Source organism: Trichechus manatus, unplaced genomic scaffold (genome assembly GCF_000243295.1).
Source record: "Trichechus manatus latirostris isolate Lorelei unplaced genomic scaffold, TriManLat1.0 scaffold00024, whole genome shotgun sequence".
NCBI lineage: Eukaryota > Metazoa > Chordata > Mammalia > Sirenia > Trichechidae > Trichechus > Trichechus manatus.
The window spans coordinates 20369394-20386182 of NW_004443960.1; the positions used below are offsets into that span (position 1 = coordinate 20369394).

At 43.3% G+C, this 16789-nt stretch overlaps 2 protein-coding genes across 5 annotated transcripts in view; one reads left to right on the forward strand and one right to left on the reverse strand.

Annotated features, from left to right (window-relative positions):
- The window catches only part of IGSF6 (immunoglobulin superfamily member 6), an 11992-nt gene extending 10750 nt beyond the window's left edge, over nucleotides 1-1242 (reverse strand). The window contains exon 1 of one of the 2 annotated variants that reach the window (XM_023728520.1): nucleotides 747-1242. In XM_023728520.1, coding sequence (XP_023584288.1) covers nucleotides 747-813 — 67 coding nt within the window. In that variant the 5' untranslated portion in view covers nucleotides 814-1242. The remainder of the gene's footprint in view (nucleotides 1-746) is intronic. The other variant, XM_004391355.3, reaches the window with a different exon arrangement.
- Nucleotides 1-3849, forward strand: part of METTL9 (methyltransferase 9, His-X-His N1(pi)-histidine) — a 52254-nt gene extending 48405 nt beyond the window's left edge. For 2 of the 3 annotated variants that reach the window (XM_023728519.1, XM_012554650.2), the window contains exon 5: nucleotides 2902-3849. In XM_023728519.1, the coding sequence (XP_023584287.1) occupies nucleotides 2902-3107 (206 nt within the window). In that variant the 3' untranslated portion in view covers nucleotides 3108-3849. The remainder of the gene's footprint in view (nucleotides 1-2901) is intronic. The other variant, XM_004373330.2, reaches the window with a different exon arrangement.
- The last annotated feature ends 12940 nt before the right edge of the window (nucleotides 3850-16789 follow it).

Below are 16789 nucleotides of genomic sequence, written 5' to 3' on the forward strand. Positions count from 1 at the left end.
TAACTCCAGTTAAGATAGTTTATCTTCAAAGAAGTAATACATACTTATTAGAAAAATAAACAGAATACTTCTGGAAGTAGAAGCAAGAAGTCCCCCATAATGCTACCACCCAAAATAACCACCGTTAACATTTTGGTGTATTTTTTTATAGATGAGAGAAAATTTAAGAGTTTCTGCCCCTTTCTCTGCCCTATGACCCAAACTGTGTGGACAAATCTGATATTGTTAGACTGTGATGTAGAAAGTGCTTTCTCTTCTATAGAGAAAAAAGGGGTATAGGGGGAATATTTTCACATATATTGTGGGATGGTTATTCTCTATGGAAGGAGCCATGGTAAGGTTTTTTGTTTTTTAAAGGCGTGGTGATCAACTGATTTTCATTTATAGAAATTTACCTTTTCAGAAGTGTTCATACTATGTGCAGAGCAAGTCTGCCTGTCTGGGAACTTAATTTGTTGATGACTTGGGCACATGTGATTTTAAGAGTATTTCACCCCTTTGTTGAGTGAAGTGCTGTTTTCTAAAGCAGCATAATAGCAAACGGAATTTTCAAGGTTAATATGAAACGTTTTGTTACTCATTCTCTTAAAGCCTTATTTCTCTAGGGAGAAAAGAACCACCACCTTAGACAATTTCTATTGTTATACATCCAAAAATTCATCTCTAGGAGCTTAACATATAAATACATTAGGTGACAAATAGCAATTGATTTAAATAAAATGGAGGAGCAAAAAGAAGAACCTTACCGACATAAAATAGAATCAGATTTATTTCCAGACCAAGAGCGATCTTGCCTCTGTTGGCCGTCTCCATTTCTTTGTGTGTGTGTGTCTGGCGGTGTGAATTTGAAATGAGAGTTGGCTTTGGTGTGTGTGTGCTTTTTTAGAAAGGAAGGAAGAACTGAAGAGAGGAACTCTTACTAAGGAACCGTAATCAGGAACTTTTTGAAATTGTGTAAAGCTTGTTTGTAGGCCAGTTTCACCATTTAAAGTTGAGATTTTAGCCCGGAGCACATTTCTAAATGTTCATTTGATTTTTTATTTTTATTTTTTGGCAGTTTGACAACTCCTCATAGATATTAGATATTTTGAGTGAGAGGTTGATTTATATGAAGTGCACTTTCCCAGCAAGGAGTATGATTTGACAGATTATTGGCACTTTAAATTCCCAGAGCAGTTCAGCCCATCATCAGCGGGGGTACCTACTGTGTGCCAAGTGTGGGTGGGCCAGTAACCGCTGGAAATCGAGCAGAAGCAGAAGCAGAAGGAAGTGTCTTCATGTGGAGACCAGAGAGAACTGATCGAACGAGACATCAGGGTCCAAGGAAGACATAAACTGTGTACCATGAACTAGTTGTGCCCTAGTTTTGAGAACCCCTTTTTAATGTGTGGGCCCTCTGTTCTACCCCTGCCCCCACACCCACTAAGAGGCTTCATCAGTCAGGTTCTTTTTTTGTAAGCAGCAGGAACTGACTCAGGCTGACTTGAGCAAGAGGAAATTTATTGAAAGGAGTTAGGCTAGCTTACAGTCACTGGGAGGACTGGAGACCGTGTCAGGAGTCCAGAGCCGGGAGAGATGGCCCAAGTCACGCTGTGAAACTACTCTGAAGAGCAAGCACTCTGTGCCACCAAGCACCAGATGCCAAACATTGTCATGGACTGAGTGCCACCATCAGCATCACTCAGCTCTGCTCCAGCAGGTTTCCCTGCTGCTGCTCCACCCTCACGGCCCACTTCTCTGGGCCATCAGCTCGTCGTGCCAGGTTTGGGGCCTAGGCTACATGCCACAGGGCTTTAGCTGCAAGAAGGCTGGCAAAGCTTCTTCCCCAGGCTTTGTCTCCCACCAAGACTCCAGGAGGGAAATTTCCCAGACACAAGAAGAGGGTTTGAGTGCTGGGCCACTGAAAATAATGAAAAATCTTTCCACCGTAGTGTTTGTATCCTCGGAAGCTGTTAATTATCTATTTTCTCACAAACAGAAAGTTATTCTTAGTCTGCATTTTGTAGCAGTTTCAAGTATATGTGTAGTGTCTCCATCACCAGAGCATCTAAAAGTGTGAGAATTTAGACACGGTACTGCTCTTCATGGAGGTCCTGAGTAGTGCAGGCAGTTAAGCGCTTGACTACTGGCTGGAAGATTGGCAGTTTGGACCCACTCAGGGGCACCTTGGCAGACAGGCCTGGCAATCTGCTTCTGAAAGATCACAGCCTTGAAAACCCTATGGAGTAATTCTACTCTGTACATATGGGGTTGCCATGAACTGGAATCAACTCGATGGAAGCAAACAACAGTCATCTTTGTGTGTGTGTCTATAGTCCATGCTTGATTTGTATGTGACTTTGAAGACCTTACCTGCGTCACCCATCCCACCCTGGTATCTGATACCCATAGGTTTGAGAACTACTGACACAGACTTTTATCACTCCTCTAAGGAATGCTAGGTTGACTCATCCATTCTAGTGTTCTGCCTCTGGTCCTGGAGCTTAGCTTTTATACCATTGTTCTGAAAAGTTAGGGAATGGATCAACTTCCCTTGGAAAACACACTGATGATCTGTTTTTATGAATTAAAATCCTTCATGAGCCTATCCCTATTCTCACCTGATAAACCTCCTTAGGTAGTAAGTTGCATAACTTGACCATATCAGTGGTATTTTCTTGGATTTGTGCTAAAATACTCTTTTAAATTTTATTTGTTACTTTCTGCCTCAGTATCCCCATACAATTATCAGTTTTGGGCAAGTTTTAGCCCTCACAGGTCTGTAGTTATCTCTTTGCCCACCTCCCTCATGGGGTACCTGTGAAATATAAAGGAGACAGTTCATAAAAGCACCCACTGCAGTTCCTTCCTCAAATAACTTGTTTGTTCAAGAGTTTAACTTAATGTTTTTATTTGTTTTAGTAGGTGGCAAGTGGGAGAAACCATCAGAAATTTTGGAAATCAAGGGACAGAATTGGGAAGAACAAGTGAACAGTCTGTCGGAAGTTTTCAGAAAAGCTGGCTTTGTTATCGAAGCTTTCACCAGACTGCCATACCTGTGTGAGGGCGACATGTACAATGACTACTATGTTCTGGATGACGCTGTCTTTGTTCTCAAACCAGTATAAACACATGAAGTCCGCCCCAAGAATGCAACCTCCAGAAAAGAGGGTCTGTGTTCGCGATTATGTGACGGGGAGGGCCTTTGGGGACTGCCATTCTAAGTATCATGTAGGAATTTAAAAAGCCAAAATACTAATTATTTCTTTGTAGTGTGTAAAAGGAATGTTTTTTTAAAAAACAAAAACCCAACTCTTTGAGGATTTTTATCAGCTCTTTACTCAGTAATGCAGGTCACACTCCTATCATGATGGAAGATACTTTTTATACTTAATTGCAGTAGGGACTCATTCCCAGACAAAGCAATAGTCATGACTTCACTTGGAACCAGTACATGGATTGTTTTCAGTAAAATGAAGACTGGCAATAAAGCTGTCCATTCAATTCCAAATATTGGGTATGAGGTATTGCCACTGATATTCTTCCGTGTTTAGAAATTCTTTCTCTCTTACATTATTCAAGAAAATGTTCTTAATCATGCTAATAAACTTTTTTTGAGATGACTTTGGCATCATGTTTGAGTTAATAAAAGGCTCCCTTAGCATTTTCAATTGCTTTGGCTTCAGGAGTGTCCAAATAGTAGCAGATGACTTAAATGCTGGGGTCAGGTGGTCCCTTCCTCCGAGCCCCCGATAGCTGCATAGAGATGCATAGAGAGTCCCCATCAGGGCACTGCACATGAGTGCTCACTTCCCGGTGAAGCTTGGGGAAGAAAGCTTCAGATGGGGAATTACTGCAAAATGTGAACACTGAGACAGTCTGGACACCCCTAAAAAGAACAACCCTATTCAGATCTAGTACTTCAGGTTCCATCCCCACACCCCAATTCATGTTGCTTTGAGAAATGCAAAACCCTGGGTTCTGACTTTGTGACAGCTTATGTCCTACACACTCAGAACTTTCTTTTTCTGGACAATCTCAGGTTCTCAGAATTGAAACATTCAGTTGTGTCTACCAACAAAATGCAACCTAAAAATGTTTTAATTCAACTTCTTAGTCTACACTTGTATACCTCTTTCCTGGAACGTGGCTCTTCCCGAAATCCTTAACTGAGTTTACTGTTTGCCAAGAACACAGTTTGATGAAGACCATGTCAGACTCATGCATTCTAGAATCCGTGAGTGCCTCCAACCGTATACCCAGAAATGTTGCAATGAGCGGAACTCATTAGCAAGATCAATAACCATTGTGGATATTCCAAAGAGCAGAGCACTTAACCCAGAATCTGAAATCTCAGTAATAGCAGATGCCGATTTGAGATTGTGGTTATTAACAATATGTTATTGTCACAACTTTCTTTTTTTCATCCCGGTGTTTCATTAAAGTGTTCTCATTTGTATGCTCATAGAAATCATCAGCACATTTACTGCAACAGCTGGGTATAGAGGAGAATTAAAGCCGTGAGAAGAATTACTTTATTATTCACTAAGAAGAGCATTTCCACATCCTCACACCAATCAATATCTTCCACTGTTATTGTGTAGTCATAATAAGAGTTGGGTTAATGTGATTTATGCAAAATTGTTACTGGTGTGTTCTAATGCTTTTTTTCAGGAATTCAAATAAGTGAAGTGCAAATACTTAGCACCTTAGATTGTAAAAATAGAGGAAATGAGTAAACTTAATGTAGTTCTTGTACAGTTGAGTTTTGCTTCCTTATAAAGCTGTTTGTCGTAATCAGGGGTTGCGTTTAGACTGTTGAACAAGAGTGATGGATGTTCAAAGAGGCAGGTTGCCCCAGAGTGTCTCATAACTTTCAAATTGAGAATTTGATGGTCTATTTACGAAAAACAAAACCACTCATTCTTTGCCCAAAAAAGCAGAGAAGGCATATACGTCTATGAATTTAAAAGATAAAAATGTTTTTTCGAGAAAATCTGAGGTTCTCTGAAGGCCAGCTTATTAAAAGTGCCATTTTATGGTGAAAATTAAAATGAGCATATCCACTCACATTTCATTTCTGGTCTTGAAAAGCTTGATGGTATGTCATTATTCCACTAGATGGCAGTGTTGCTTACTGAGTGTCAATGGCTTTTCTTCCCCCTAAATGGAATCATGTTTATTTTTTCCAAAGTGCAATAAAGCTGCCTTCTTGTCTGCACCATTCCTTGTGTAAGTGCTTCATATCAAGTTAAGATTGCGCTAGAGAAGAGCGCTATTTGTGGTCAAAGTAAGCTAACCAGTTGACCTCAAAGGCTGTGGAGAAAGGAAATGCAAGCTGCACCTGGGATTCGTAGCTCCTTGCACCTGCAGTTGTAAGCCCCTTGAGCGCTTAGAACACTTATTTCAGAGGAGCGAAGGAAAGATACAATACCCTTAATCATTTCTCTCTTCTGCAGAGCAGTTAAAAGCACTACTGTATTTTCTACCATTCTACATGACATGTTAGGAGCCCTGGTGGCACAGTGGTTAAGCGCTTGGCTACTAAGCGAAAGGCAGTTCGAACCCACCAGCCGCTTCGTAGAAGATGTGGAATTCTGCTTCCGTAAAGATTAACCAAAAACGAAACCAAACCTGTTGCTATCGAGTTGATTCCGACTCACAGTGACCCTATAGGACAGGGTAGAACTGCCCCATTGCCTTTTCAAGGCTGTAATCTTCCAGAAGCAGGCTGCCATATCTTTCTCCCTCAGAGCAGCTAGTGGTTTTGAACTGCCAAGCTTTTGGTTCACAGCTAAGTGCTTTAACCGCTATGCTGCCAGGGCCTTGGAAACCCTAAGGGGCAGTTCTGCTCTGTCCTGTAGGGTCGCTATGAGTCAGAGTCGGCTCAAGGGCAATGGGTTTGGTTTTTTTTGTGTTTTAATGAAGCATGATGTAAGATGCAAGAATCGACACTGCTTGGTTACCGATTAAGGTCTACTGCCATCCTTTTTCTCTATAAACAACTGCAGCTAAAGTGACCTACCAGGTTTGCAGATGCCTAAGTATCCAAAGAAGCCTTGGTGGCGCAGTGGTTCAGAGCGTGGCTGCTCATCAAAAGGCTGGCAGTTCAAATCCACCAGCCTCTCCATGGAAACCCTATGGGACAGTTTTACTCTGTCCATAAGGTCACTCTGAGTCGGAATTGACGACAGCAGGTAAGTATCCAAAGGAGTCCCTGGATGGCGGTTTGAACCCACCTAGAGGCACCTGGGAAAACAGGCCTGGCAGTCTGCTCCTGAAAGGTCACAACCTTAAAATCCCTAGGAGTGTAGTTCTCCTCTGCACACACGGGGTCGCCATGAGCCGGAATCGACTCAACCAATAAGAAGTATCCAAAAATGACCTTGCATCCAATGTACCCATATTACAGATGGAAAACAGTGCACTGAATTAGGGTGGACCTCACTGAGTTGCACTGTCTAGGAATCCACCACTGAGCACAAAACCGGGCTCATCATTGACTCGACACAATCAGGATGCTCACACACAACCACTTCTCAAAGATACAAAATCATGGATTTGCAGAAGGAGGTTCACACTGTACCCATGCTAAGAAACATTTGTGATCCACATGAAAAAATGCACCCAGAATCATTAAGGGAATATTACTGCAAGATAAAATTCAACAGTCTGCCTTTTTGCAACTAGCAGATGATGAGACAATAGCTAGGTAACAGTGAACAGCACCATAAAGATAGAAAAAAGAATTTCATATATATTGTGGCTATCCATATAGGCAGTCATTCATGTTTTGCTGCTTTATCAGTTTTTCTAATTGTGTTCTTGGTCTTCTATGTAGGAATTGATTCAAACTTATTATCACTTGCTTTTTGAATATTTTGAAACTGAAGTTTATTTTGGAATAATTTTAGATCTACAGAAATCTTGGAAAGATAGTACAGAGAACTCTTCTATGTCCTTTACCTACTACTACCTACTACCTGTTGCCATTGAGTTGATTCCAACTCATAGCGACCGTAGAGGACAGAGTAGAACTGCCCCATAGGGTTTCCAAGGAGCAGCTGGTGGATTCAAACTGCTGACCTTATGGTTAGCAGCATGAGCTCTTAACCACTGTGCCACCAGGGCTCTATCCTTTACCTAGTTGCCGGTAATGTTAACATCTTACAAAACCATGGCATGTTCGTCAAAATTAAACACTGACACATTACCGTGAACTACAGACTTTCTTGGGATTTCGCCATTTTTTTCCATTAATGATCTTTTTTTCTTTTCCACAGTCCAATTCAGGATACCACATTGCATTTAATTGCTTGCATTTTAAATTATTAATGCTCACTAAAATATAGTACCATCATTTGTTTTTATGTACAACCTGTTTGGCATTGGGCTTCATTTGCTAGTAGATTGTGCTTTGTAGCTTGCCGTGGTTGTTGGTATCACTGAAATGGAATCAATTTTCACTAATATCAAAACACTTCTTTGTAGCTATGGAATTGTATATTTTTGAAGAATTAGGAGAGTATTATTACATAATTAGTACTTAAAATTTCCCTCTGGATTTTAGAGTTAGAATGCTATATTTACATGAATTAAATAACAAGTTTTCCTTATAAAAGCACTTTAAAATTGCTTTCAATACATGTGAAATGAAAAATAAAGATCCCACCCGTCTTAGCTATCTAGTGCTGCTACAACAGAAATACCACAAGTGGATGGCTTTAAGAGAAATTTATTTTCTCGCAGGCTAGTAGTCTAGAAGTCCAAATGAAGGGCGTCAGCTCCAGGGGGAGGCTTTCTCTCTTTGTTGGCTCTGGAGGAAGGTCCTTGTTATCAATCTTCCCCTGGACTAGAAGCTTCTCAGCACAGGGACCCTGGGTCCAAAGGACGCATTATGCTCCTGGTGCTACTTTCTTGGTGGTCTCCCTGTCTCTGCTCACTTCTCTCTTCTATATCTCAAAAGAGAGTTGCTCAAGACACAATCTAATCTTGTAGATTGAGTTGTGCCTCATTAACATAACTGCCACTAATCCCATCTCATCATCACAGAGATAGGCTTTACAACACATAGGAAAATCACATCAGGTGACAAAATGGTGGGCAATCACACAGTATTGGGAATCCTGGCCTAGCCAAGTTGACAGATATTTTTGGGGGACACGATTCAATCCATGACACCACCTTCCCCCCCAAAATTTGTAAAATTGGGATGCCTCATACACTTCTTAAATTCTGAAAAATAATTAAGAACAAATTGGTGCTGCCCAGTTGGTTCTGACTGATAGCGACCCTATATACAATAGAACCAAACATTGCACAGTCTTGCGCCTTCCTCACAATTGTTGCTACGTTTGAGCTGTTGTTGCAGCCACTGTGTCAGTCCATCTGATTGAGGGTCTTCCTCTTTTTTGCTGACCTTCTACTTTACCAAGCATGATGTCCTTCTCCAGGGACTGGTCCCTCCTGATTACATGTCCAAAGGACGTCTTGCCATCCTCCCTTCTATGCCCAAATGTTGTTTCCTTATATCCAGTTTAGGAGTCAACACAGGATATTGATTTTAAATGCCTTTGAACCCTTAACATTTTTTCAAATGGTAGAGTTGAGGTAGCTGAGAATACTTTGGCTGCTAACCAAAAGGTCAGCAGTTTGAATCCACCAGCCACACCTTGGGAACCCTATGGGGGCATATCTACCCTGCCCTATAAGGTCACTATGAGTCGGAATCGATTCAATGGCAACGGGATGTATACACATATATGTACATATATATAAAACAGAACATTTGCCATTTCCACACTTCTTACATGTATAATTCAGTGACATTAATTACGGTTATCTTGTGCAAAGCACCACCACTATCCCTTTCCAAATTTTTCCGTCACCCTTAACAGAAGTTCAGCGCCCCCAAACAATGACTCCCTCTATCCCCCTCCCTCCCACTCTTTGTAACCACTAATAAACTTTGGTCTCTCTGTATTTGCATATTCTAGATATTTCATATAAGTGGGATAATACAACATTTGTCCTTTTTTGACTGACTGACTTCACTCGGCGTAATTTTTTAACAGTTTGAAACCCGATCCAAATAAGGTCCCTACCTGGCAATTGGTTGCTGTGTCTTTCGCGCTCTTAATTCTCACTGCCTCGCTGCTGCTATCCCAAAGAGACGAGAGGGGGTGCGTTTTTGTCTGCGTCTCACACTTCTTGAGCTCAGTGAAGAAGCCCCAGGCGGGACGGTGACCCCTGCCTCTCCCTGTGCCTCGGTTTCCTCAGCGGCCGCCGCAGGGAAGGCGAGATCTCGGAGCTGCAGGCAGGCGCTGGCGCCGGAGCCAGAGCTGGGCGCGCCCGGGCTGTGTTCCTGACGCCCCGCCCCGCGCCCGGCGCCGGGCTAAGTGCGGCGGACCCGGCACGGCAGGTGAGGCGCGCGCGGGAGCAAAACGCAGGGGACGCGGGCGGCGCCGCTCAGCGCGCTGGGGGGCCTGCTGGGGGCTCGCCGCCGGGCCTCCCCAGGGAAGCGAGAGGCACAAGCTGTGTGTGAGGGTGCAGGTAGGGGCAGAGAGAGATAGAAGAGTGGGCAAATGGTGGATACCCTTTTGGGGTGCTAATGGGGTGAGGGCGTCCTGGTGCGTAGAGTGGGGGAGGACTGACGAGACTTTGAGGAAAGGGATCCAGACCTACTTAGTAATAACCATGACAACAACTTTGTAATAATTATAATAGTAGCAGCAAAAATATAGCATAGTGATAATAATATTAATAATAATAGCTAATATTCATTGAGTTCTTACATGTGCCAGCGCTGGGCACAGTTCTTTACATGTTTTACACCTAAGTAAAGTAGTTTCTACCTCATAGCTGTTGTGAGGAAGGAATGGGAAAATGCAAGTAAAGCGAACAGCACTGAGGAAGCACTGGTAAATTTATCAACTTAAAAAATGTTTACACAGTTTTTTGAGGGAGGTACTACTGCCACGCCCATTGTACAGAAGAGGAAGAGCAAGCCCAGAGAGGTTAAGGAATTTGGTCAACAGCACACAGCTAGTAATGGGGGACCAAGCTGGGGCTCCTAGGAGGGAGGATGGGGGGGGGTCACACCGTACCTGGAGTTCTAGGAGCAGGGCTGCTGAGCAGAGAGGCTGGAGAGCAAGGCCAGCAGGTGCTTGTAGTCATTTAACTCTGGGTTTGCCACCTGGCTCTGCACTTATCAGCGGTGTGACCTTGGGCAGGTCACTTGACATCTTAAAATCTGTTTCCTCATCTGTGAAACAGGGACAATGGTAATCGCTGCCTCAAAGTTTCTGCAAGGAGGAAGTGAGACAATGCATGTAAAGCGGCAAATACTTAAAACCAAAAACCTGTTGCTGTGGAGTCCAGCCTGACTCATGGCGACCTGACGCGTGTCCAGGTAGAACTGTGCTCTATAGGGTTTTCAGTGGCTGATTTTTTTCAGAAATAGAGCACCAGGCCTTTTTTCTAAGGCACCTCTGGGTGGACTCGAACCTCTAATTTTTGGGTTAGCAGCCGAGTGTGTTAACCATTTGCATCACCCAGGGACTCCATCATATACTTCATTCTCATTACATGGGAGCTGTGATTATGATTACCAGGCAGTCAGGCAGCCCCGCTTTGGAATCCCCCTCTCTGCCTTTGCTTGCTGTGTGACTCTCCATGTCCACTGTACCATCCGTATAATGATGGAAATCAACCTTCAGGGCTGATGGGAAGAGTATATGAAAGGGAGGGCCTGGTACAATGCTGGGCACAACGAAGATGCTCGGTGAGACCACTTTCCTCCTCTCTCTTCTTCCTTTGTTCCTTCTCATTGCTGAATCCAAAGCCTTCCATTTTGCTCATAGGAAACCTGCAGCTCAGAGAGAGGGAGGGGATGCCTGCACCCAGAGACTCACGGGGCAGAGATCAGGCCTCCAGACCTCTTGGCCAGAAAGTGCCCACGCTCTTGACCTCTGCGGCTCTTGGGAGCAGAACCATTCCACCATGAAACGTTTAACATAAAATCCAAATCTACTTAAATCAGCCTGGTATTCTGCAAGGCAGACAAGTTAACTTATTTTGCATTAATAGTGATGAAACTGATATCTTTTTTTTGGTGGAAAATCTCCAAGTAAGTATCTGTATGCCCATATATATGGGTCCATGATAAACCCGTTGCCGTAGAGGCTATTTCAACTCCAAGCATCCCCACAGGACAGAGTAGAACTGCCCCGTAGGGTTTCCAAGGAGTGGCTGGTGGAGTTGAACTGCCGACCTTTTGGTTAGCAGCTGAACACTTAACTACTGCGCCACCAGGGCCCCATGAGTTGGTCACTTTATGGATGAGAGACATTTCATCTTCTATAAAACTTGCAAAGATGTTGGGAAGCTCCCTCAATGCTGGTACATCCCATCCCATGCACGTTCCAACAATTCTCAATTACATGAAGTTTCATTATTTGCAAAACAACTCTATTTAAGGTCTGTATCATGGGACCTTAAACTGAGAATTGTTGGGATGTGTATGGGATGGGATGTACCAGCATTGAGGGAGTCTCCCAACATCTTTGCAAGTTTTATAGAAAATGAAATGTCTCTCATCCATAGAATGACCAACTCATCCTGGTTTGCCTGGGATTTTCCTGGTTTGAAAACTGAAAGTTCTGTGTCTCTCAGTCCCAGGCAACCAGGACAATTTAGTCACCCGACTCATTCAAACTCTCATGGTTTTTTAGGAAAACCATGTTCACTTCAGGCCTGTGCCACTGGTTCTCGCCCCCCGCCTCATACTGGAATCTCCTGGGCACTTTAAATATGCCAGGGTCTGAGTCCTACCCCAGCTCAATTAATTGGGCGTCTTCAAGTGTTTTAAAGGCCTTTCAGGTGCAGTTTGTGATTGGCTACTAACCTAAAAGTTGGTGGTTCAAATCCACCCAGCAGCTTCATGGAACAAAGGCCTGGTGATCTGCTTCTGTAAGGATTAAACCCATTGCCATTGAGTCGATTCCGACTCATAGCGACCTTACAGGGCAGAATAGAACTGCCCCATATGGTTTCCAAGGCTGTAATCTTTACACAAGCAGACTGCTACATTTTTCTCCCATGGAGCAGCTGGTGGTTTCAAACCACCCACCTTTCAGTTAGCAGCCGAGTGCTAACCTGCACCACCAGGGCTCCTTCTGTAAAGGTCATAGCCAACAGAACCCTACGGAGCAGTTCTACTCTGTAACACATGGCATTGCTAAGAGTCCAAATCGGCTTGACGGCAATGGGTTTGGTTTTTTGGTTTTCAGGTGCTTTTGGAGTCCCTGGGTGGTGCAGACTATTAATGCTCTGGACAGCCAACAAAAAGATTGGCAGTTCGAGTCCACCCAGAGATGCCTTGGAAGAAAGACCATTGAAAAACTTCTGAAAATCAACCATTGAAAACCCTATGGAGCACAGTTCTGTTCTGACACATGTAGGGTCACCGTGAGTCAGAATGGACTCAAGGGAAACTGGTTCTCAGGTGCTTCTAGCATGCAGCCAGGGCTGAGAACCAGAGCTGTGTGAGCAGCTTCCCTTACCATTGCTTTGAACTGGTTCGTTCTGGTTAGAACCCCTGCTAAGAATTTGCATTTCCGCCCCAGATATACTGAATCAGAATCCCCGTTTTAACAAGGTCCCCCAGGTGATTCTCATGTATGATACATTTTGAGAACCACTTCCATAGTGTCGCCATGAGTAGGGACCGAATTGGTCCCTAACCAGCAGCATTAGCATCGCCTGGGAACTGGTTAGAAATGCAGATTCTCAGCAGGGATTCCAACCAGAAGGGACTGGTTCAAAGCCTTGTCCCTCCCCAACAAGGCAGCCTGTACTGTGGGGGAAAGAAAAGACCACTGGACTGCCCGGTTCAAAATATAGACCTTTTGTGGTGGTGGTTGCTGTTTTCATTTTAGGTTCCGCCCAAGGAGTGATTGCCTGCTTGATTTCTGCCAGTCCGCGGGGGTTGAGCCTTCTGGAGGGGAAGGGGTGGGGCCCATGGAGAAAGCTATCGACCCCCAAATCGCCACTGCCCTGCCCAGTCCTTTTGAGTCCTTTTGGCCGGTCTCCTAAAAGAGAGTGACCCAGAAGACTTAATTAAAAGCGACTCCCGCGCTGGCGATGGCTGGGGTTTCATTGAAACGAAGGTATTCTGTGCGGCAGAAAGCAGGGCATTTGTTTCAGTAATCGTAAACCTCTCTGTAGAGTTAACAGGGAGACTGTAGCAATAAGCACAAGAAGCTGCATTGTCTGGGAAACTGGAGAATTGTGAACGAGACTAGTGCCCCAGGGCAGCTGACCAAAGGGAAGGGAGGAAAAAGGGCCAAAGTTTCCCCAAAGCCAAAGACCCAAACCCAGGAAGAGTCATTATAGTGGTCTAACAAGCCAGCCTGGGGTGGGGCTGGAGGAGCCCAATGCATCTACAGAGCGCTTAGGGATCTGGGTTTGCTCCAAACCTGTTAGAATGCATGGCTCTTTGTGTCTGGAGGCTTCAAATTTTCAGTTTGTTTTTGCCCTGGGCAGTAAAACGAGCAAAACCGTATCTAAAGCGGGTTGTGGGAGTCCCCTTGAGGGAAAAGGAATCTATTTGGATAATGAGATAGACAATACCAAGGAGATCCGTGTTCAAGAATGCTAGGACTCCCATAAAATAATTTCCAGAAACCAAGCATGTACATTATGGAGTTCCCTTCGAGTTTCTGTTAATACCGAAAGAGGGTGATATCAGGTAACGGGTGTGGTCTGCTGGGAGTCAGGTGAACCAAAGGGCAATTCCCAGTCAACATCTGACTTGACCCACCAGCACCTTCGACCTGGCCAATGGCTCCCTCTCCCTTTTCTCCACTCGACCTTAAGAACATCACCAAAAACCAAACTCATTGCTGTCAAGTTTATTCCGACTCATGGTGACTCCATGTGTTACAGAGTAGAACTGCTCCATAGAGTTTTCTTGGCTGTAATCTTTACTGAAGGAGCCCTGGTGGCTCAGTAGTTAAGTGCTTAGCTGCTAACTAAAAGGTTGGCAGTTCAAACCCACCAGTTACTCCATGGGAGAAAGATGTGGCAGTCTGCTACCGTAAAGATTACAGCCTTGAAAACTCTATGGGGAAATTCTACCCTGTCCTATAGGGTTGGTATGAGTCAGAATCGACTAGATGGCAATGCGTTTGTTTGTTTTTCATCTTTACTGAAGCAGATTGCCAGGCTTTTCTTCTGTGTTGCACTGGGTGGGTTCAACCGCCAACCTTTAGGTTAGTAGACAAGCCCAAATTGTTTGTGCCATCCAGGGACCTCTAAGGACATCACTGGCTTCTGGTTTTCCTCCTAGCCCACCAGCCACTCCTCCCAGTTCCCTTTCCCGATGCCTACTCTTCTACCCAGCCTCTTTTATTAAAAAACACACAGTCTCTTTTATTTTGCTATATCTTTAAAAAAAAAAAAAAACTGTTACGGAAAATTTCGAACACATACAAAAGAAAACATACAAGTATAATGAACTCCCACATACCCAACATCCAGCTTCGGTAATTGTCAACCCATAGCCAATCTTGTTTCATCTATTCCCCCATCCATTTATGCCCTCCTGTATTATTATGAAGAAAATCCCAAACATCACATCATCTTTTCCATAAAAATGTAGGTATATAGCTCTAAAATAGGGATTGTCAAACTTTCTGTAAAGGACTAGATAGTAAATCTTTTTGGCTTTGTGGGCCACATGGTCTATGTCGCAGCTACTCAACTCTGCCATTGTAGCATGAAAGCAACCATGGACACTAAGTAAATGAATGGATGTTGATGTGTTCCAATAAAACTTTATTTATGCACACTAACATTTAAGTTTTCTTTATGAAATTTTAGCATGTCATAAAATATTATTCTTTTGATTCTTTCAACTATTTTAAAATGTAAAAATCATTTTTAGCTTGTGAATCACACAATAACAGGCAGTGGTTCTGACTGGGCTTGTGGGCAGGAACAGATTACCCAATAAGCAAGCTATGCACAGGCTTACTTGTGCTTACTTACCAGTCTTGTAGTGCACAATTTCACCTGTTTTTCACATCAAAGATGTGCTGAAACTCATGTGAAATTGTGCACTACAGATTAATGAGTAAACGCAATTAAGCCCGTGCATTCATTGCTTACTGATTAATCTGCTTCTGCTCGTGGGTCTACCAACCCCTGCCCTAAAATATAAGGACTTCTGTAAAAACATAGCCACAATTCCATTATGAAACTTTAAAATATTAATAATAATTTTTTAAAATCTTCAGATTTTCAACCAACCAAACCCACTGCCATTCCGATTCATAACGACCCTATAGGACTGTGTAGAACTGCCCCATAGGGCTTCCAAGGCTGTAAATCTTCACAGAAGCAGACTGCCACGTTGTTCTCTCAGAGCTGCTGGTAGGTTCAAACTGCCGACATTTTATCTAGCAGCCGAGTGCTTTAACCACTGTGCCACCAGGGCTCGGCTCTAATTTTCCCAGTTATAATTTTTGTTTTATAAGGTTTATTTCCTCACGCGTCTGTCAGTTTATCATACTGTGGTGGCTTGTGTGTTGCTGTGATGCTGGAAGCTGTACCACCGGTATTTCAAATACCAGCAGAGTCATCCATGGTGGATAGGTTTTGGTGGAGCTTCCAGACCAAGACAGACTAGGAAGAAAGGCCTGGTGGTCTACCTCTGAAAAAATTGGCCAGTGAAAACCTTATGAATAGCAGTGGAACATTGTCTGATATAGTGCCAGGAGATGAGCCCCTCAGGTTGGAAGGCACTCAAAATATGACTGGGGAAGAGCTGCCTCCTCAAAGTAGAGTCAATCTTAATGATGTCGATGGAGTTAAGCTTCTGAGACCTTCATTTGCTGAGGTGGCACGACTCAAATGAGAAGAAACAGCCGCAAACATATGGAATGTATGAAGTATGAATTTACGAAAATTGGAAGTCATAAAAAATGAAATGGACTGCATAAAGATCGATATCCTGGACATCAGTGAGCTGAAATGGACTGGTATTGGCCATTTAGAATTGGACAATCATATGGCCTACTATGCCAGGAATGACAAGTTGAAAGAAATGGCGTCACATTCATCGTCAAAAAGAACATTTCAAGATCTATGTTGAAGCACAATGCTATCAGTGATAGGATAATGTCCATACACCTACAAGGAAGATCAGTTAATACGACTATTATTCAAATTTATGCACCAACCACTAATGCCAAAGATGAGGAAATTGAAGGTTTTTACCGACTCCTGCAGTCTGAGATTGATCAAACGTGCAGTCAAGATGCATTGATAATTACTGGTGATTGGAATGTGAAAGTTGGAAGCCAAGAAGAAGGATTGGTAGTTGGAAAATATGGCCTTGGTGATAGAAACAATGCGGGAGATCGCATGATAGAATTTTGCAAGATCAACGACTTATTCATTGCAAATACCTTTTTTCAACAACATAAAAGCAACTATACGCGTGGACTACACAGGAATCAAATTGACTACATCTGTGGAAAGAGACGATGGAAAAGCTCAATATCATCAGCTAGAAGAAGTCCAGGGGCCAACTGTGGAACAGACCATCAATTGCTCCTATGCAAGTTCAAGTTGAAGCTAAAGAAAATTAGAGCAAGTTCATGAGAGCCAAAATACAGCCTTGAATATATTGCACCTGAATTTAGAGGCCAGCTCAAGAATAGATTTGACCCATTGAACACTAATGACCAAAGAACAGACAAGTTGTGGAATGACATCAAGGACATCATACATGAAGAAAGCAAGA